The sequence below is a fragment of the Eublepharis macularius genome, chromosome 6, assembly GCF_028583425.1.
Source record: "Eublepharis macularius isolate TG4126 chromosome 6, MPM_Emac_v1.0, whole genome shotgun sequence".
Lineage (NCBI taxonomy): Eukaryota > Metazoa > Chordata > Lepidosauria > Squamata > Eublepharidae > Eublepharis > Eublepharis macularius.
Genome location: NC_072795.1, coordinates 86,324,527 through 86,346,350, shown reverse-complemented (window position 1 = coordinate 86,346,350; position 21,824 = coordinate 86,324,527). Strand labels below are relative to the sequence as shown.

Genomic DNA, 21,824 nt, shown 5'->3' with positions numbered 1-21,824 from the left:
GGAGGGGACGTTCACACACACACACACACACACACACACTTAGAGCAGAGGGGGGAAAAGTTTTTAACCCGGCAACGAGCCGCCTCCCCTCAGGGAGGGGACATTCACACCAGGGCCGGATCTACGGTTGCCAGTGCCCAGGGCAACCGTAGTCAGGCTCTTGCGCGCACGCGCTCCTGGGTCGCCCCACCCCACGCAGCAAGCCGGCTGTCCTGGTGCACTGGCGGCAGCACGAGTGGCTCGGAGGCTGCCCGCGCCATTCACCTGCCCCGCAAGACAAGGGGCGGCCGGCTTGCCCGCGCACCCCTTGTCCTGGGGAAAGACGAACGGCGCGGGTGGCCTCCCAGCCTCCCGTGCTGCCTTTTGCCTTTCCCCAGGACAAGGGGCGGCAGGCTTGCCCGTGCGCCCCTTGTCCTGGGGAAAGACGAACGGCGCGGGCGGCCTCCCAGCCACCTGCACCGCCTTTTGCTTTTCCCGCAAGCCGGCTGCCCCTTGTCCTGCGGGAAAGGCAAAAGGCATCGCGGGTGGCTGGGAGGCCGCCCACGCCATTCAACTTTCCCCAGGTGCGCTCCTGGGGCTGGCAACGGCGCCTGGCGCCCCCTCTTTAGCGGCGCTGGGGGCAGACTACCCCCCTGCCCCCCCGGCGATCCGGCCCTGATTCACACACACACACACAGAGCAGAGGGGAGGGATCTATCCCTGCCTCTCCAAATAGAGAGAGACACCCCGTCAACATGTTTCAGCCAGCTTTTAAAAAAAAGCAGGGACAGAATCCTCCGTTCCTCCCCACCCGATTTTAAAAGCAAGCAGCCAGTCTTCAAAAAGCATATTTTAAACACACACACACAGAACCGTGAATGAGGTTTTCCCACAAAATACAGTGTTTTAAAAGCAGGTTAAAAACAGAGAGTGACAGAAAGAGAAACACCCATTCCTCCTACAAAGCCCCGTTTTTTTAAAAAGCAAAAAACCTTTGTGCCCATGGCTTCAGAACACCCCCTTCCCCCTCCCTCCCCTGGGTTGCTGCTCCGTGGTTGGAAAGAAGCCTGCTAATCAAGGAAAGCTGGGCTTCCATTCGGTTTTCTAGGGTGGCAGAAGGAGGGCAAACACAGCTCAGGCATTCCCCTGGCTCCGTTGCTAGGGGAATAGATTATTGGCGCCTGAGTGTCTGGCTCTCCGATTAGATCACGATGCCCCCCCAATGAAGCCCCCCCCCCCGAATGCTGGATCAGTCACCGTGGACGGAACCGATTAGCTGAGTCACGATGGCGCAAACGCCATCATCGGTTTTTTTTTCACATCGTGAGTCCGATCGTGCCCATCTCTAGTCACAATACTCTTATTTTGCATGCAGAACAGCAATTTAGGCAAACATTTGGATCTTTTTCTCTGAACCTGGCAGGTAAAATTTGTCCAAATCAATTCTTGGTGACCTTCACAAGAGTTACATGCACATTTGCATACTTACTAAAGCCTATGATTCCCTGAATTTAACCTATTACTGCAACTGGCAATTTATAACTATAGTTAAAAATATGGCTCAGTCTGGTTTCAATTGTACTGGTGGTGAAACGGCAAAGGATTGTCTGTCTCCCAAAGTAGTTCACAATGACAAAACAAGATCCAAAATTTATGGATTAAGACTTCAACAAGAGGACAACATAAATCAAAATTACAATATAGTGAATTTTGTCCGAGAATTCATAATTCTAGTTAGGGTCACCAAAGGAGATTCAGTGCTCAGAGACTAGTTTAAGGCATATGATCTACTAAGTGGATCTAGTTCCAAGAACTGCTAGAATAAGAAACCCTCCAATATATAAGCTACTCTGAGCTCTTTGAAGTAAGAATGAGTAACACAGTAGTGGAGTGCACCGGGGGAATACTCTGGGGTTTCATTTATTTAAAAAGGGAAGAATGCAGAAAGTAATAAAAATTAAGTGGAAATGGTCCAGACATTTGTTTCTATGTCTTAATTTGGAAGAAGCTAGTTTGTTATGCAGAGCTCAAAATGAAAGGCAAGCAATGGGTAACTCTGGTCAAATTTTTCTCACTGGCGCTGCTCTCAGCAATAGCCTTGCTTTCAGAACCAAACACATGCCCAGCACACTAGAAACATGTAAAAACACATGTATTATGCTGAAAGACACTGACATGGGATAACTAATAAAAGAAACAAACCAGGTAAGCATCATGAAATGCACACACAAGGACAGCAATAATTCACTAGAACAGGTGCAAACACCACAGTTTACATCCACAATGAAAAGTGTAATTAAATGTTTAATTGCATATTTCTAACTGGAACAAATATTTCTGTATTTGTCTACATTTCTGAAACAGAAGCCCTATAGCTGGCTTCAACTATGTGATGTACTCCCAGACAATCAAAACAACACAATACAGCTTACTCCTTTGCTAAACTGGAATTTCTCAGTCCTGACACTTTCCTCTTTTTTCCCTTAGATCTGGCTTACACCCAAACTGTTTTGCTTTTAATCTGGCATGTTTTAAATCTTCCCATTTTCTAGTTGACGCCGCCACCTCCCTACTCCTCCTTCCGGCACCCTCCTTCCCCCCTTAACTTCCTCCTCCTCTCCATGCAGCATCTTCAGTCAGGGTAAGGAGGAGGTGGGAAGAAAGATCGTGGCAACATGATTAAGCACCTGAGCAAAAGTTCAGAAACATGCCTGATACATGAACCTGAAAAGAATGGAGTGGGGGTTATTCATTCTCCAGTTCGGCTCAGCAATACAGAGCAAATGGGGTAAAATTTGGCCATTGTTTCCAATGGGAAAAGCAATTCGGAGCTTTCCGGGGGTCTGTGGGGGTATTTTGGGACCGGATTTTACCAAATTTGCAAGGAATCTACTTCTAACTGTTCTCTAAAGATGTCCCAAGTTTCATGAAGATTGAACTTTGGGGGGCATTTTATGGGCCCCCCAAAGAAGGAGCTCCCAGCCACTTCCAATCTCCATTATTCCCTATGGGGAAAACTAGGAGAGCTATCTAGGGAGCTGGGGTGGCATTTTGCAAACAAAATCCACAGAATTTGCACAGGACCTACTCCTAACTGTCCTCTAAAGCCCCCCCCCCCCAAGTTTCAGGGAGATTGGACCCTGGGGAAGCCATGATCTATGTGTTTCTGCAGTTGCTGTCAGTTTTTCCCCGCAATAGGAACAAATGGGGTGGCTGGGGGCAACTTCTTGGGGGGGGCATAAAATGGCTCCCCAAGGTCCAATCCCCCTGAAACTTTGGTCTTTAGAGGACAGTTAGCAGTAGGTCCCCTGAAAATTTTGTAGATTTATTTTGCAAAATGCCACCCCCCATCCCCCTGGATAGCCCTCATAGTTTTCTCCATAGGGAATAATGGAGATCAGAGTTAGCTGGGGACAAACAGGCAGGAAAGAGTTGATTCTTGTTCACAGCAAGAAATGCTGCTGCATCTCCTGAAGTGGAGATTCCCCTCCCCTCCTTTGCATAGATGCCCCCCTTCCTGGTGGCCTGAGCTACAAGATCTCACCAGAGGAGTGGAACCCCCATTTTTATCCCCCCCCCCCAGGAAACCCAGCAGGGTTTTTTCCCTTGATACGTCCAATTGAGTAAACAAGTCTCCCTCTCAGAAAAGCTACAGAGGAATGTTTGAACACGCACAAAGAGAAGGTGCATCATGGGATAGCAGCCCTTGTCTGGGAGGAATGGGGAAGAGACCTGTGCCAGACCGAGCATGGGGATAGAGTGCAGTGTGACCACAGTGGGCGAGTGAACAGGAAAGCAACGGGGAAACACAAGTGTGTTCACGTGCTGTATGTGTGTAATTTATTTAATGTAGTTTGGCTCTCAGCTGCAAGGTGGGCAGAGGCTCCTTTAAAGAGAACAGACTTCTGTGTCAAGGCCACTTCCAGTCTAGGACATGGAAATCTCTGTCTCTGGACACAAACATGGCCTCTACCCTCGAAATTTCTGCCCCGTCCAGAGTGGGAATGCAGCACATATTTACTAGGCAGCGGCTTTCATAATGTTGTTTACCTCTCATCTGAGTGGATGCATTCTGAATGCTCCTTGTCAGGGAAATTTCTGCTGTCTCTCTGCTCTAGATACAATAGAAGCTTCTCAGGTGATGTTAACAATGCTGTGCCTCTCAGCTGGGAAACAGTGTTCTGCCCATTACAGTGGGGCAGACTGTGGATGCCAGGGCCATGTGACACACAGCACACCTTTACAGGCTGTATGTTGTGTACCCTAGGACTAGATTCATGTCTTCTGGTACAATAACCCCTCATATCCAGCCAGATTTGGAATGGAATCCCCAAAAGAAACTAAAATAGAAACATAGGTTTGAAATACCAACAAAATGTATGAGTCTTGCAATATTTCAGAAATAATATTTAATGTAAATTATGTGGCTAAGACAGAACACTGACATGCAATTGTTCTTTTAGTGAGAGTACTTTCATGGATGATTGAGAACAAATGGGGAAAATAATTCTGGATATTTTCCTAAGTGAAGTTTACCAACAGCCCTGTTGTCCCGTTGTTCTTCAAATCTGTCCTAATCAATCATCATTTTCTTGACTGCAGCATTATATTAGTTCAACCCACAACTGCAATATGACAGATTCCTGTGCACATTAGTGTGGAAATAAAATTGTAATCAATGGGGCCTAATTTTAGATCACAGGCCTCAAGAGCCTCTTTATATACGTGCAACAATGATGCTTCTTACTAATTTTTCTTAAAAGCAGCTTTGCGCATTCGTCACAGACTGCTTTTGAAACTTCCTATGGTGGACATGTGCAATAATGGAGAGAGTACTGTTAGGTAAAAGAGCCAAAGGACCAGTTGTGTGCACAGAACTATTTGTATTGTGTTCTGACCTGTGGCCAAGGTCCTTAGGATCAAATTGCCAGTATCTGTTGTTTTTCTCATATATAACAATTAAAGATACTTGTGCTAATAATTTGAATAATTTTACCTTCATAATTGGCATTATTCATTGAACTAAAGCTGGGTCATAAAGGTAAGAGTTATGCCTAAATGTATGAACCCTGTACAAGATGCATCCTATCCAAATGAGAGGAATGTGACCAGCTAAGCATGACTGAAGGTCTCAGAGCTCATTTTAATCAGAATGCAGGATTGGTTCTCCATGACTAACTAGCCACATCTGTCCCCGAGATGCTATGAGAAGTCTTAGGGATTTTTTAAAATAAGGACAAGAACATTTGAGATCAGAAGTAGAACACAACTTTAAATATGTCTGAATGAAACGACTTTTTCATTACAATACCACTTACCAATCATCTGTGCAATCGTCTTCTCATACTCTGAAACAATTTTCCTATGAAAGAAAAGAAAAATGCTGTATAAATATCCAAAAAAGGCTAAGGATAGCAATGGTGTATGTTAAAGGATTTTTATATAGCTATATAAATTTTAGCCAAACTTTACTTGTGACATGTATAACATAACTTTGGTTCTATTGAAAGGCATGCTGGGATGAGTCTTGGCTGCCTCCCTCTCTTTGCCCCTCACTTCACCAACATGCAATGGCCTTGCAAAATTACAATTCAGCCTAAGATAGTGGGAGATGGAGATGTTTTGGATTGCCATGATTTACAACAGGAGACGGCCTTAAGAATATCTGGATGTTGTGGCGCTGATTCCACTGTACTCGCCTTATTATCTTCTTAATGTATACCCATAAGGGTGTCCAGTGTAACACTTAGCAGATCTTAAGTGCCTGTCAATCTTTTAAACCCTGTGTTTGCATTCTTGTAGAACTAAAATGGTATCCCAAATTTCCTTTCTGATAGTTTGTTTTTAAGAGGGTTTATAAGCTAGAGGGCATGCTCTGTGTGGCATGCATTGTCAGAAATATCTGCTGTGCATCAGTTATCTGGGTCTTTTTACTCGAATAAACTTTTTTTTTTTTACTTTGCCAACATTACTGCCCTAGTTTAATGTTGAATCTTGTTTTGGGACCTCCCTCCACAGGGATACTGGTGAGTCCCCTCACAGTGTATATTCACATTAAGGCTTACTAAACAGCTTCAACATATAGATGAAGATAAATGTGCTTCAGCCATATAATAGCAACAGTTTTAAGTTGGTAGCTATGTTGGTTTGCAGCAGAACAGCAGAATTTGAGTACAGTGGCATCTTAGAGATTTTCAGGGTTTAAGCTTTCAAAAGTCAGATCCCTCTTCTTCAGATAAAAAGTGGAGATGGAGATCCCTGAGCCTTTCTATCTCAGCCAAAAGGTGTGTGGGGTATTACAAGGAAGGGCATCGGGATGCAAAGGTACAGTGCAGCTTGGTTAGATGGGAGGGTGTAGCGAAGGAATATGTCAGGATATAAAGGTACAATGCAGCTTGTTTACAGCAGAAATTAGCATCTGCGCCCACAGGGGAGTGGGGGTGTCCACTGTTCTGTATTTATGAATGAACACCATTTCAGCAATTAGTTGAAGTTTCACTGGTAACATTTAACCAAGTTTTTATTCATATGCAGAATAGTATCTGCCACCTTCTTAACCTGCCTGATACTTGGCATATCCCTGTAGGACCCCCCCCCCCACAAACACACAGTCACCCATCCCCAACTCAGCAACTCAGTTTATCACCTATCTCCATACCAACTACTCTGATTGGCAGCATCTCTCCAGGATGTTAGACAAAGAAAGGCATTTCCCAGCATCTGTTACCAAAATTGGAAACTTGGAATTAAACCTGGGTTTTTCTGAATGAAAAGCATGCACTTTGCCACTGAGCCATTATCTCTTCTAAAGCAACACCATGATCATGTTGCATTCCCATCTGACAAGGTTTTCTAACTAGAGATTTAAAATTTCTGGAAATTCTGAAGCCATGAAAAAACTTTTTCTGTCCCCTTCCCCTCAGAAAACCAGAAATTTCAGGAAAACCTGAAATATATGCAATACAAGACAACCTATTTTGCTGCTTTAACAACATAAAATACATCACATAACTTAACATATAAAGTGTGTTGACTGGAATCATTATGAAATTTAAAAATATAAAAGTTTTCATTTCCTACATGCAAAACTGTATATGCACTCACTAATAAAAGAGAACGCTGCAAACTATGTCACTCTGTGATCCCCAGCACATTTTAATCATTCCAAAAGAAAAAAAAATCACACGAGTTTCAGTGCTCTCCAAACCCTACTATTTCCCACTGGAAAAAGTGGGAAAGTCCTGGGGGCAGGGGAGGGGGGACTTTCTTTCAGAATTTTTCCAGTTTTTCTCTGGACCTTCACATTGCTGCCTGTAGCATATGATGCGGTCCTGTACTGAATCAGACCATTGGTCTTTCAAAGCCAGTATTGTCTATTCTGACTGGCAACAATGCTCCAGGTCTCAGTTAGTGATCTTTCACATTACCTACCACCTGATCCTTAACTGAAGACACAGAGGATTGAACCTGGGACCTTCTACATGCCAAGCAGTTCCTCTGTCACTGAACCATAGCTCCTCCCCATACATGTCCTTGTCCTTGACCAAAGCTGGAAACTGCTATCAATTTTTTTCTGCAAAAATTATTAACATAGGAACTGCCTTTTATCATCTCTTCTCATATAATTGGTTCATCTCGCTCCATGCTGTCTGTTCCACTTTCTCCAGAGGAGGATCTTTCCCAAAAATTTCTGGTGTGGATGCTCCATAAAGTGAGTGCCTCTGCATTCTCACTGGTGATGGGAGCAACATGGAGAACCCTAGCCATGTGGAAACAACCTTACATTACCAGTGTTTGTTGAACAATTTTTGATTTAAGCAAACCAAGGTTTATCACGACGCCCAGATGCAAGATTTCCAAAGCTTAACAACATTTGAACCAAATTGACTAAAAGACCTGCATTAATGAAACTGCAAATAATTCTTCATTTTAGAACATTTTACAGGAGTGGTTCGAGCGTATTAAAATCCAATAAGAGATTTGTCAATGACAAATGTAAAAACAAAAGGCAGGGGGAACGGTCCCAAACTCCAAAGAAAAACAAGGACATGCCAAAAGACCACTGCTGCAATCCAAAGCTTTATTCACAAATGCCGAGGGTCAAATCAAGAACAGGGGAGTGCCCACACTCTCCGGCTGCTCCCGGCGGGAGATTGGCAATGGGTTTGCCTGGCTAAATTTTCCCGTTTCGCAAGGCTTACAGCTTCATCAAAAGCCACAAATGAATTCTTAGTATGAAACATATTTCTTTTACTGAGAAATAACTTGCTGGACAGGAATCAAGTTTCTTCTTAGTTTTAGTTGGACAGAATTTCCTCTCTTGTCTTGTTTTTCCTTAATGACAAATGTACGACAAATTTACAATTTTATATAAAAGTGATTTCTGAAAGTTAGCATTTTTGCATTTAAGAATATGGGTGCGAGGAGGGACTGTATTGCCTGATACAGTATTGATCACAATATTAATAAATATTGTGTTCTTAGTTGATAAACTACAAAATGATCTGTGATATCACAGTAAAATCCATTCAGTTTGTGAAACTGTTTTAAACCTGAGAAGCAAAATTATTATTTCAAAGCACTGTCCTCATTTTAAACACACACTCATATCCTGCTTTGAATTTATTTTCAAAAAGAGGCTAGCTAGAATAAGCAGATTAAAAGCGATTTAAGCAGATGATCCATGTCTTTCCACAGAGAATCAGGCTAATGAAATGCAACTAGTTTGATCCCTAGCTTTTGAATGACAGGTCACATTTTGCAAAGTGAGTTTTCAAAGTTCTTTGCACAATTTACAGTGCAATCCCAAGCAGAGTTACATTCTTACAAACCCACTCACTTCAATGGACTTAGAAGGGTTAACTCTGTTTAGGACTGTACTATTACTGTGCTGCCCTTTTCTCAAAATGTGTGTGTGTGTTGAATACCACTGACAATTAGTTCAGTTGCTGAGGACAGATCCTCAAAATAGAAACAAAATAGGAAATTTAAAATGTCCTAGGCTTGAATGGAAATCCTACACTGCTTTCTGTTGGACTTGCTTTGGTCACTATGAATGGATGCCAAAGCCAGTAGCACTCAAACTACCAAGGTGTTCTGTGCAAGCCCCAATGACAACTGAACAAAGGGAATATCCCACTGGATTGCTCAACAGGTTTAGTACTTTGTGTGTCCTGTACAACGGCCATAAGATTTAATCATAGCAAGAATTTCAAAACATTATCCACCCAGGTGGCAGATGCATGGTTTCTCAGACTAACATATAGTCATCTCAGCTGTGCATGTAAATATCAGTAGCATATTTTCAGGTTCCCAATTAATAGCAAAATACAAGAGCCCCATGGAGCAGAGTGGTAAGCTGCAGTACTGCAGTCCAAGCTCTGCTTACGACCTGAGTTCGATCCTGATGGAAGCTGAGTTCAGGTAGCCGGCTCAAGGTTGACTGAGCCTTCCACCCTTTCGAGGTCAGTAAAATGAGTACCCAGTTTCCTGGGGGTAAAATGTAGATGACTGGGGAAGGCAATGGCAAACCACTCTGTAAAAAGTCTGCCAAGAAAACATCATGATGTGACATCCCCCCATGGGTCAGTAATGACTCAGTGCTTGCACAGGGGACTACCTTTACCTTTTTATGAGTGAAAAAACCCTTGCAAACAGTTGGCACAAGGCAGTCTTCTAAGGGCTAGGTGTACTATGACAGACAGGAATTTTGAGCCCCCACCCCCCAGAATTACTGAGGCTCAGGGCCAAGCTACAAGTGACGAATGACACTTGAATGGCAAGTGGATTGAGTGGAGGGCAAGTGAACAGGGAAGAATACACTTGCTGTTCAAGTGTCATTCGTCACTTGTAGTTTGGCCTTCAGTTGCCAAAAGTTACAAGAGATCACAAACATATTCCTTATATCACTGGAGCAATTTACTTCTCTTGAAAATATTGGTTTAGAAAGAACATAATATACACACCTCATTTCCATTACTTCCCTCCTGCTTTCTTCATATTTATCTTTCCATTCTGATACTTCTCTTTCCTTAGTTACTACCTATTACAAAAGAAATAATTTATTACAAAAGTATTTTGCCACAAAATATCCTAAAGAAATGCAGTAGAACAAAATTTCTAAATCAAAATGCACTGTTTCGTTGGTTGACTAGCACCATTCTTGTGCTTTTCCTCTTTAAGAAAATTTAAGCAAGATACATATAGAAGATATATAACAAGATATATAGCTACACAGATAGATAGACAGATCTTGCTATATATAGCAAGGTATATAGAAGAGTGACAAATCTGTATCTAGGTTCAACTTTAGACCAGAATTGGGAAATGCACATTTCCAACAGTGAACATGATTCAGAGGTTTGGTCATAGCTCAGGCCTTGATTTGGATTCTGCTGTAGTCACAACTTGAACATGCATAAAACGACTCTAATCCACTAATAGTTAAAATTTTATAACATACAAAGCTAAATTCAAAATACCGAAACCTTAGCTCATGACTTGCATTGTAAACATCTCACCAATTTGACCAAAGAATTCTAGGCACATAGATAACAGTAAAAATCAATTCACCGTGTCCTATTATTTTGATTTATGTAAAATATTAAATGCTGACCTTTCTCCTGAGCATGTCAGGACCCAGGGTGGATAACAACAATAAGAAAACAACTTGATAAAAACAAACATTAAAACAATAAATATGATTTTTAAAAACCAATCTAAAAAAAGTATGCCCCCACTAGCAGAGTATGCTCCTTTTCCCTAAGCTTCCCACAAAGCTCTCCAAATTAGCACTGTTTTGTAGCCTTGATGGAAAGCAAGACTAGGAAATCCCAATCTCTTCTGGGAGGCTGCTCCAGTGACATGGGACAGCCACATAGAAAGCAAAAGCCAAACATGTTGGCCAAATGTGCCTTAGACAAAGGGGGAAGGGACGGGACAGAAGACCTTGCTGGGAAGAATGAAACTGCCACATGAAAACATGTAGGGACCATTATTGATTTTGCACTGAGGTCCAAAATATATGCTCCAACTGTGCAAGATTTTTAACATAAAATAACTACTACAGAGAAAATAATCAAAAATACTCTGGAGTTTTCTCCATGAAACAGCCTAGTTTTCTATTATATAGAACTCAAGATGGTGAACATAAGAAGCTGGCAGTAATTTAACTATGCTTAATTTTTAAATTATTGACTGTCAGAACTAGTTTTGGAGCTTGCCATGGTAAAATTGACACAGACAGCGTCCAACTATAGCCAAAGATCGTAAGAAATAATTCTTGTGTGATAAGGGAAGGGAGCTTTAGAAGGGCGTTATGTGACCCCCCCCCCTTGACCAATTCTCTATCAACTATTAGGAGGAGATTAGTACTATTGAACTAGCCCATAACTGTAGCATCTTAACTGATACACATTTTTACATGGAGTTTTAAAAATAAAGTAAACCACTCTCACAGGAGCTATATTTATGCAAATTCACTAACAAGCAGCAGAAAGTTCTTATCTGAGATGACGACAGTACCTCTTCCCTGGCAACTCTCAACGCAGAATCCAAGTCTTGCTGCTGGTAAAGCAATCCGGAGGTACTTTCTGCCTCTGAGGTATTTATCCGGGAGTACAGTGTACTTTTAGAGATGGAAACATCTGATGACACTGTAGGCTCTCTCTGTTAATTAAGAGAAATTGAGAAACTGACTATTAACAGTAGGTTCCACCCGTATATTTCTGGTGACAGTTTTAAAGCAGAAAATCAAAGAAAGAAATGTGATGTTGTGAGTGGAAAACAGCAGAAATCCATTTGTATATATCTTTGGTGCTATATACAGATGATAATGTGAGTGGAACTGTACAGCAAACAAAAGACGTACAACTGCTTAAAGAACTCTTACGCAGAAGACAGCAACAGGACAGAAACAGCAGCTGAAGCAGCCGTATTTTATGCATTGTTCTCCGTTAGTTTAAAAAGTGTGCTTGTTTTTAGTAGAGTTCACAATAACAATTTAGTTGTTGCTCCAAAACTATTATCACACACAGAACAAAACAAACTGTATGGAATGGTGGTCTTTCTGAGTGAGGCACAATTAAGGTTAAAAATGCCAAAACATCTAAACACCTGAACTTCACAGCTCTGATGCACAAAGATCTTGTGCAGAAATATCTGTATCCTGTTTTGCTACTGCTAGAGGGACAGGTGACAGCAGCAAAGAATATTCTGTTGATATGTCCTACTCATTACCTTCCATGCCTCAGCTAAGATGGTGAATTTGGATGAAGAAATATCAGAACTAAAATGCAGCAGGCTAGAAACAGACAAGCCCAGAATGGTATTTGCTGAATCGTGTACTACCACTGGAAGAACAGAAGTAGCAAGAGCTAAATCAAATATTTCTGTACGTGGAGATTGCTTCTGGTTCTGAAACTAGACCTCCAAATTATTTCAGTTCTCCAACTATTTCTTCATTCTTTTTGATATCTTCCAGTTCCTTCCAGGTGAAAATAGTGGCAAGATTATTGTTTGGTTTAAAGAAAAAGCCATTTGTCATTATCTGTAATTTTGCTACCTAAAGGTTGTATGGGAAGTTATAAAAGCCAGGTATGGGCACATTTGAAACAAGATCAATGACAATCTAGACCCACTGAATAAGATGGTTCAAGGATTCAGTACAAATCACTGCAATGCATCAGTGCTATCAACTATCATAAATCAAGATCTTTCCCTCACCCATCCTGTGAAAAGCCAGACTGGGTGTTGAGTTACATGAGCTGCCAAAGCTGGCAATAGTCTGCTCAGAATACCATCTCACATGGATGCAAGATGGACATCCACCAGAGCAAGACCTTCACATTAGTTTCCCCACCTTCCCCAGAGAGGCTTGTCTTTATCACTTGCCTCTGTTTGGAAGCAGGTGAAGACTTTTTTAAAATTCCAAAACCTTTGATGCTGGATGGCTTTTAAAGCATTTTATAGTACCACTGAATGTGAATTGTTTTGAGTGGTTATGATAAAAAAAACCCTACAGAAATATTTTTACACAACTGCATTTGGACATGACTGATACTAGAATCCTAAACAGAGTTACTCAAGTCTAATCCCATTGAAGCTAGTCTGAGAGATCGTGTGGGAGTTTTGGACCCTGCTGCAATATCATCAGGACTGTGATGGTGTTTTTGAATTTAAAAATAGGCTTGGGATTATTTCTTTTTTACTATTGCCCAACTCTTTTTGGAAAGATTGCCAAGATTCCCAAGATCAATTTTAATTTCAAATTCTGGTACTGTATTTTGTTTCTAAATGTATTCAACAGAAGAGTACAAAGTTTAAGTAAAATGAAATTTCTGTTGTTAGGTCTCCAGATTCAGATGATAATCAGCTCAACTACTGAATATTTTGGCTTACACAGAACATATGAGCAAATAATTACTTTCTATTGAACTAAGAACAGTGTGTTGTATTCAAATGTTTAGGGTTTAGCTACAGAAATTTTATTTTACTTCAATTTTTTACTCTTCTAATGAAGACATTTTTAAACAGGATACAATACCAGATTCCTGTCACACGTTATTCCCAGGTTTTACCAAATATGTTATTCTCTGTCACGCTGTAGTTTTGTAATGAATCTATATGCACCACATTTTACAACATGTGTATATTATAATATTTATACATTTGGTATATTCTGTCTTTGATATATCTGTAGTTCTTTACATTAGTGTATACACTGTGGTGCTTATTAGCATTTTGGTGTACTTACACACGGATTCAGCATCTTTTACAAATACAAGCCACACTAAGACTGTAGGATACTATGCTAAATGCAGTATAAACTGTCCAAACCATGGCATACACCACAAAAAACCTTGCAGATTAATTGGTACTGGGGTCATACATTTGCAAAATTATAGATTTAATTGGTGGTAGGGAGTGTCCTCAAGTCATAGCTGATTTATGGTGACTCCTGATGGGGATTTCATGGCAAGAGACTAACAGAGCTGGTTTGCCATTGCCTGCCTCTGCAACCCTGGTCTCCCATTGGAGGTTTCCCATGCAATTACAAATTGAGGCCAGCCCTGCTTAGCTTCTGAGATCTGACGAGATCAGACTCACCTGGGCTATCCAGGTCAGGGTATAGATTTAATTACAAATCAGAAAATCAGGAAGGGCTTTATTATTATTTTTATTAACTATTTGGAGCACTGTTACCATTCTGAAAAGTAATTCCAGAAATATTGGAACACTATTCGCAATATTGCCATCTTGACCTTCCTATATGAAAAGATAATTTTTTCAAGTGCAACCCCCACCCCCAACCAAAGGCAGCAAAAGCAGGGAGGGAGGGAGGGAAAGGAAGGGCCCCCAGCCAATCTCTGGTGCACCAGCCCTGTAAACTTTAAAGGGTCATTATTTTCAACCAGAAGTCTAGAGGCCAGGACTATCCCCTGCCCCTTTAAAGTTTAAAGGGCAGGTACACTCCAAATAATAGGAAGTCACATGAACTAGTATATAAAAAAGGATACTAAGAAAACATTAAAAGCTGGTTTCCTCCAGATAAAAATATTTTTGGATTGTTTTTTGAGAAGTGTATAGTTTTCCTTTCCACTGGCCACATTTCTTGCACCATAAGACACACATGACCAAATCCAGCCCAGTTACATAAAGATAAGCCATTTAAACTCATGACCTGAAAAAAGTATCCTAGAATTTCTATTATTAACTGTGCAACACCACAGTCAAATAATTCAGAAACACCTCAGTTACAGGAAAATTTCTTCTCTTATTTGATTTGTAACTCCTGTTCAGATTTGACTGGATAATGTGTTGGAGAAAGGAAGATGTAACAGTTTAGGGGGAAAGTTTGAAATACTGTTTCTTTCTTGGAATTGCAGCAAATCGTTCCATGAAGCATAAATAAATAAATCAATAAGTTAAAATGAGCCAAAAGACCCATTGTTCCCTATAACTATATAATACATCATCTCTCAGTCAGGCATCCAAAACCAGAATTATACAAACTGCTACATCAGTACCTCTGATCAGACTTGGGCTGCTTCCAAACATCACTACAATGAAGGAGTGATGGTTTGGATAGGATTTCCATTCACCCATCTTTTTTTTGATTTTAAGAACTGCTTTGCCTGCCATCAAGTTAGGCCACAAGGAGTGATGGCAAACAGAAATAGGATATCTTAATAAAGGTTTTTTGGATTCTCAAAACTCTGATTCAGAACATTAATCACTCACAACCATTCTAGTCTGGTGGGAAGCATTCTTGGTTCAGATGCAAGAACATAGGTGTTCAATCCTTGCTTCACTGTCTACCTTTGCTCCCACTAAAACTTTACGGAGATAATCTTTATTTAAGCAAGTTGGTATTTTAGTCCAACATTCTGTCCAGAAGTCATTTTGGGAAGTAACTCATACTATAATATTATCACTTGATACTAGCCAACAGTGTCACTGCTTAATCCTAAATAACATGTATTACAATTTAATTTTCATGGTGAAATTGTTATTGATCCTAGGAATTTTCTTCTGTTATACAACAGCAAACATACCCAACTATGTGATATTAAAAAAGAAACCATTCTAGTTTTTACCCTCTACAAAACTGGATTAAGGCTGAAGCAAAGTCATCCAGCAGATCCTATTATAACTAATCTGCACTTTAGCTACTGTAAGACACTGTATCTTCCCAAAGAGTCATCCATCATTTATTTGTTTGACCTTGGCAACGGTTGCTTAAAGAGAATAATTAACCAAAGCGACTAACGTGTTGGAAAGCTTTGATTAACATGGTAAGTTTCCAATGCCAAATTTACTGCAATATTAATTGGAACTGGAAACATGTCTTAATAGTCTGTAACAATGCAACTCAAAAGTCTTATATATTGATGTTTGTTATACACATTTAATCAATAAAGTAGCAGGTGATTAACTAAATTATATTATCAGTTGATGCCTCTATTTTAAAGCACTTCCCATTTATACAGTAGGTACTCTCTAAATGGAGGTATTTATTTGGCCAAAAATACATAGCCATTTGTTAAATACGACTAATTCCAAGACTACTGCTGACATTTATCTCTTATATCAGTCTTTTTAAAATTAGCGTAAATCAACAAAGGAACAGAACAGTGCATATCACAAAACCTCCTTTACCACAGTAATGGAAGAACCACAAAAACAGTTAATCAAGGGTTCAAGGATACAGTAATGCTTACATTATAGGTTTATAGTATGGATGTTGAAAATGATGTCAGACCTTCAGCTTATCAAAAGTAAGTGCTGGTCTTGCCACATTTTTTTTTGTTCCATCATCTAATTGTACACAGTAAATTTTGACTATACTATATTATATTTCGCTTTACTTTTGTAAATGGTCCTTAGATTAAGTCAAGCCATTGGTCCATCTAAGATGTCAGTAGGGTGACCAGGTGCCCATACTTCTCCCAGCAGAGGGGGAGAGGAACCTGCGAATTACCAGGAGTCAATTCCTCGTGTGCATGTGAAGTGCACATGCACTTCCAGTGAAGCACAATGACATCACTTCTGGAAGTGACATCATCATGCCAGCCATCAGCGTTGCTAGGGCCCTCTATCCTTTCAGTGGTAGGGACCTGGAACTTACCCTTGTGTGTGCGTTGATGTGCGCGCCCTCCGGCGGCAGCATATTGATATCACTTCTGGAAGTGACGTCACCATGTCAAGTGCATGGCGATGTCACTTCTGTAAGTGATGTCATCACGCTAGCTGCAGGAGCACTCCCGCGCTCCATTTGGCCAGTTTGGGGCCAAATTGGAGCACAGGGATGCTCCCATGGCCAGCGCGCACTCCTGAGGTGCATGCCAGTGGAAGGCAGGCTCTAGGAGTTTGCCCCCTCCCACCGATTGCTCAGCGATTGGCGGATAAGGGGGCAAATGCACGGGAGTTTGCCTGCCACTGGCAGGTGGGTACCTGGTAACCCTACCAGCCATAGGTGTGCTCCTGTGCTTTGCAGGAGCCAAAACTGGCCCCAGTGAACTGTGGGAGCATGCCTGTGGCTGGTGCAATGACAACACTGTTGGAAGTGACATCACTACACCCCGCTGGGAAAGCACCTGGTGCGCACTTTCTTGTGTTGTCTGCCAATGGTAGGCAATCACTGGTGATGGTGGTGGGGTGTGTGTTTTACACATCCCACTGATCACCAGTGATCGGCAGGCAACTGGAAAGCCTAGATGTCAGGCAGAATTCTTTCCCATTTTACTACTAAATATGCTTTTTAACTGGAAATACCAGGGACTGAATTTGCAACTTAAAGCATAGACAGAATGTATTCTATCAATTTTCTACAGCCCCATCCTTCAATAAGCTATTATGACAGGATTTTCCTGTAGAAAGGAATTTATATGTTGCTACTAGTTTAAATAACTAAATATCAATTACTCTGCTGCCACCTTCCTTCCAAAGAGAATAAAACATTCACAGTTGTAATGTTTTATATGTAAATAAGACTTTGCATTTTATTTCTTCGAGTTAATATGGGCTTTTTAATATCTGTTACTATGAATTTAAATGCAGGCCTCTGAGGAAAGGAGGAGGAGGGCAGGATGGGAGAACAGAATGTGCTATGATTGGATGGTAGCTGTGCCTAGGGGGCAGAGTGAACTGCAGTTTTTAATCAGAGTGCTGAGAGGGAAAGTATTCATTCTGGCTAAGTCAGGAAAACTGTGCAGAAGCATGAAAGAGATTAGTTTTGCCAAGTTTAGTAAATCTGTGTGGAGTTCCGAGGAATTTAATCTAAACCAGGCAAATGGTGTGTGATCAGTCTGTGTGTATCTCCGAGAGATTATTCTTTCTAAGTCAGGCAAGCTGTGCAGAAAAGCCTGAGTGAATCTACAGCTGTATGCTTGAGATGAGTGTTTATTCTGTTTGTGAAACCAACATGCTCATCAAAACTCTATAACCATCTTGCTTATGTTCTTATTAATAAATTCTGATTAAGCAAGAAGGGATTCCTTTTTTACCTCACAGCAACCCCCATGTGCTGACCATTGTGTCAGACTAGCATCTATAGCAAGCCTTCCTATATTACTGGCTAAACTGGGGAGGACTAAGGCAAAAGCCTTTGGTGGCAGTGAAAACCTTTAGGAAGCAGCAGTATATAGGTCACACAAACAGGGCAAAAGGCCACAGGTGGGATTAATGGTGGGATTCAAACCCCAGAGGGAAGGTGTTCTCGAGGTGTAAGAATAGGTAAAGTAGAGACCACCTAAAGCTCTGTCTGTGTGGAAATTAAATGAGTGTTGATTGTGACCAGGGCCCTCCTGAGGTAAACATGAAGAGGTGAATTAAAGATCCAAGGCAGGTTTAAAAGAAAATAGTTACAACAGTGTTTTCCAAAACCAGTAACAATTAGATAAATACTGAAATATAACCACAATTACTGAAAGCAATGAGAAAAAATGCAACTTTTCAGCACAAACACAGCTCTACAACATAGCTAACATTCAAAGATTATTTTAAGAGCTTCTGAACAAAGTGTTACAACTGCCTCGGATACTTAATCTGAGACAACAGGTGCCACCGAGAAAGAACACACTTAAACAGTGGCACATCTAATAGACTTCAGGGATGGGACATTCAGGAAAAAAGGGCCAAGTTGACACACAGGCTCAGAGGGGGAGATGATCTGCCAGATGTGTGGGCCCCCAAGGCCATGTAGGGCTTTATAGCCAACACCCAAGACCCTATATTTCACGCAGATGCAAGTAGACAGCAATTGCAGAGGACATAAAAGACGGGTGATATGATCAAATCTTTTGGTTCTAGTTAGTAAACGAGCATCTGCCTTCTGTGCAAACTGAAACTTATGAATTATCTTCAAGAGCAAGTAGTGCATTACAATAACTCACTCTTAAAGTTATGGAGAAATGGATCAGCACGGCCAGTTTACCAGTATTCAAGCAGAAAGTCAATCTCTGCATCAAATGCAGGTGGGGTGGGGATGGGAAATCACACTTCTCACAACAACATCAATATCATCTGCTAGCAACAAAGCAAGATCCAGTAGCTTTCTCAAGCTCTCCACTGAACTCATCAACTTTAGTTCACCCAAGAGCTAGGCAATACACCCAGGACCTCTGGTTTACTGAAGAGCATCACCTCAGTCTTGACAGGCCACTTTGGTCCATCATCCCTTCAGCCACTTGACTACCACATGTACAGACCAGAATGAAGACTGCAACTTCTGGGTGGCTTGTACAAAGTATAGAGATAAGTGTCACCAGTATATTGATGACACTCAAATCCCAAGCCCCTGAACAATTTTATTCAGAGGTCTAACTCCTAGATTAAGCAAACTGGTAAGAGAATAGATTTCTGTGGAAACTCACAGAATAGATTCCACAGTCAAAGACTCTGAGCTGTCCACAGTAACTCTCTGGCTCAGCCCAGATACATGTATTTTTATGAAAATTAGCAGTTGAATTTTCTAGGCCTTTTACCAAACATAGGATCATGTTTCAGGTACTTATCCTGTTTAATGCATTAAACAAAGTGAATGGAAACCAGCCCCATTGCAAACCAATGGAAAATTTGCCATTGGCTCCTATAAGAAAGGAATTGCACCCTTTGTGTTTATTAAGACAGCTGGTTGCAGGCTACACAATTATGCAAACCTTTTATAAAAAGAAGAAAACAAGCAGGTTGTTACTGAATCAGCTAGCTCAGGACCTGCAAAAGCAGAGTCACAGTCTAATCTCACCCACTCAAATTGGTGCTGTGATGTAAAGGTTTTAAAGATGATTAAGATCACATATCCAACACTATGGTAATCTTCTATTAGTACAAAAATCAGTCTGTGTATGTATTAGAGAATGCATACAAGAACAATATCTTCTCAGTCTGGAAATGACCATTTCACTTGTGGTACAATGCCAGCCACATGCCAGTTGGCATCAGCATTTAGTATTAAAACTTTTTAAATCACACATAAACACCATTCAGTCCTCATGAGCTGTGATCTTTGCATTCAACGCAACCATAAGGTACCTTCTACAGCAATTGCAAACATCAAACCCACTCCAAGAGAATTAACACTTCACTCTGGTTTAGACCACATGCATTACAGAAGCAACCTCACTCTTTTGATGATGCACCACACTGGCAAAACAACAGCCAGCACGCTGTAGGCATATCAGGAAGGAAACTCTTTAGATCTTAAAGTATAAAGGGTGGTGTGTGTGTTCGTAGTCTCCCCACCCCTGCTTTGACTTTGTAAGAACATTGACAAGTTTGTTTTAGCCCTATGCTTTAGAAGCTTGAGATGTGGGCTGATTGAACTTTTAACCTTTGAACATAAAAGGCTAAATAATTAAGATACAATATTTAAAATTATTCCTGAAAGAGCAAAAATGTATGCCCATGCAGAATTTGTAGCTCACTGAACATTTGGATTTTCCTATTTTCGTTGTATATGTAACTTGGACACAATCTTGCTATCATAAATCAAGACACATTTCAATCTCAGGGCAAAATTTGACAATGTATATAACAACAACAACAACAACATTCAATTTATATATCACCCTTCAGGAAAACTTAATGCCCACTCAGAGCGGTCTACAAAGTGTGTTATTATTATCCTCACAACAATCACCCTGTGAGATGGGTGAGGCTGAGAGAGCTTCTAGAAGCTGTGACTGACCCATGGTCACCCAGCTGGCTTCAAGCAGAGGAGTGTGGAATCAAACCCAGTTCTCCAATTAGAGTCCTACTGCTCTTAACCACTACACCAAACTGGCTCTTACTTTGATGTAGTGCTTGCTTATAACTAGAACTATCCATAAAAAAGTTTAGATTTAGAGCAGTCATCAACTGTTTAGAGAGCTCCGTACTGCACTCTCTTAAATTAGGTTATGCATTTAAAGGTACATTCCAAACAATGCTAAACTGCAAACCATATCCAAAACTGGGTGAATGAAAGTATTTAAATATTTATTTTTTTATATCCCACCGCTGCTCTGAGTTTTTGGATATTCCCAACATTTCTCTAAAATTGCCTACATTTATATGTTATTGTTGACATACATTCACCAAATTGACATGTACTTGGATCATTAAAATCTTTCTTAAAAAGCTTAGGTAGCTTTTTAAAAGCAATTCATTAGTCTGTGAAAAGCAAGACAGTGATGGACAATGGATCTCAACAGTCATAATTGTGTCTGTGTTTTAATGTATTTGATAGTAATTATGAAATGCATCCAATATATCTGCAAGTGGAAGCGATAGCATTGGAGATCAGAGGAAGACTCCTGGCATGCTCCTTGACATTTCTCTCAATACTAAGGTGCCAAAAACATCAAGCATCACTCAGAAAAGCTTCATTGTTAAAGGAAAAGCAGCATTTTGAATTCTTAAGCTGTGGTCAACCGCACTCAAACTGCAGGCATGTAACAGATACCTCAGTATCTAAGGAGCTGAAAGAAGACAGAGTAATTTGCCTGGCTAGCTTCAGAGCTTCTATCCTCATTGCAGCAAACTCTAATTCCTCCTGTCCATGGGGTGGGTGGTGGATTGTGAGCAATGCACAGGAAAAATGCATTAAGTTCAGGATGCAAACTGAATGTTCATGTTCACAGAATGAATGCTACATGTATTAATCCAGTCTGAACACTATTTTGAAACACATACACAAACACATTGAAGCTCAGGGTTCCTTGAAGGCCTGAAACATCAGCAGAACACAAGCCAGCATTTCTTGTAAGGTAGGGCCAATGCTCTACTGTGGTTGAGCAGAAAGAGCTTTAAAAAGTTATATAGCTTTGATCGGGGGGGGGGGGGGGACAAATGAAGCAAATTTTTAT

At 40.8% G+C, this 21,824-nt stretch overlaps 1 protein-coding gene across 8 annotated transcripts in view; it reads right to left on the bottom strand.

The window, feature by feature from the left end:
• TACC2 (transforming acidic coiled-coil containing protein 2) overlaps positions 1 to 21,824 on the bottom strand; it is a 190,057-nt gene that overhangs the window by 8,675 nt on the left and 159,558 nt on the right. For 6 of the 8 annotated variants that reach the window (XM_054982166.1, XM_054982163.1, XM_054982159.1 and 3 more), the window contains 4 exons: positions 21,422 to 21,511; positions 11,503 to 11,646; positions 9,945 to 10,021; positions 5,298 to 5,341 (listed from right to left, as the gene is read on the bottom strand). In XM_054982166.1, the coding sequence (XP_054838141.1) occupies positions 5,298 to 5,341; positions 9,945 to 10,021; positions 11,503 to 11,646; positions 21,422 to 21,511 (355 nt within the window). The remainder of the gene's footprint in view (positions 1 to 5,297; positions 5,342 to 9,944; positions 10,022 to 11,502; positions 11,647 to 21,421; positions 21,512 to 21,824) is intronic. The other 2 variants (XM_054982164.1, XM_054982165.1) reach the window with 1 other exon arrangement.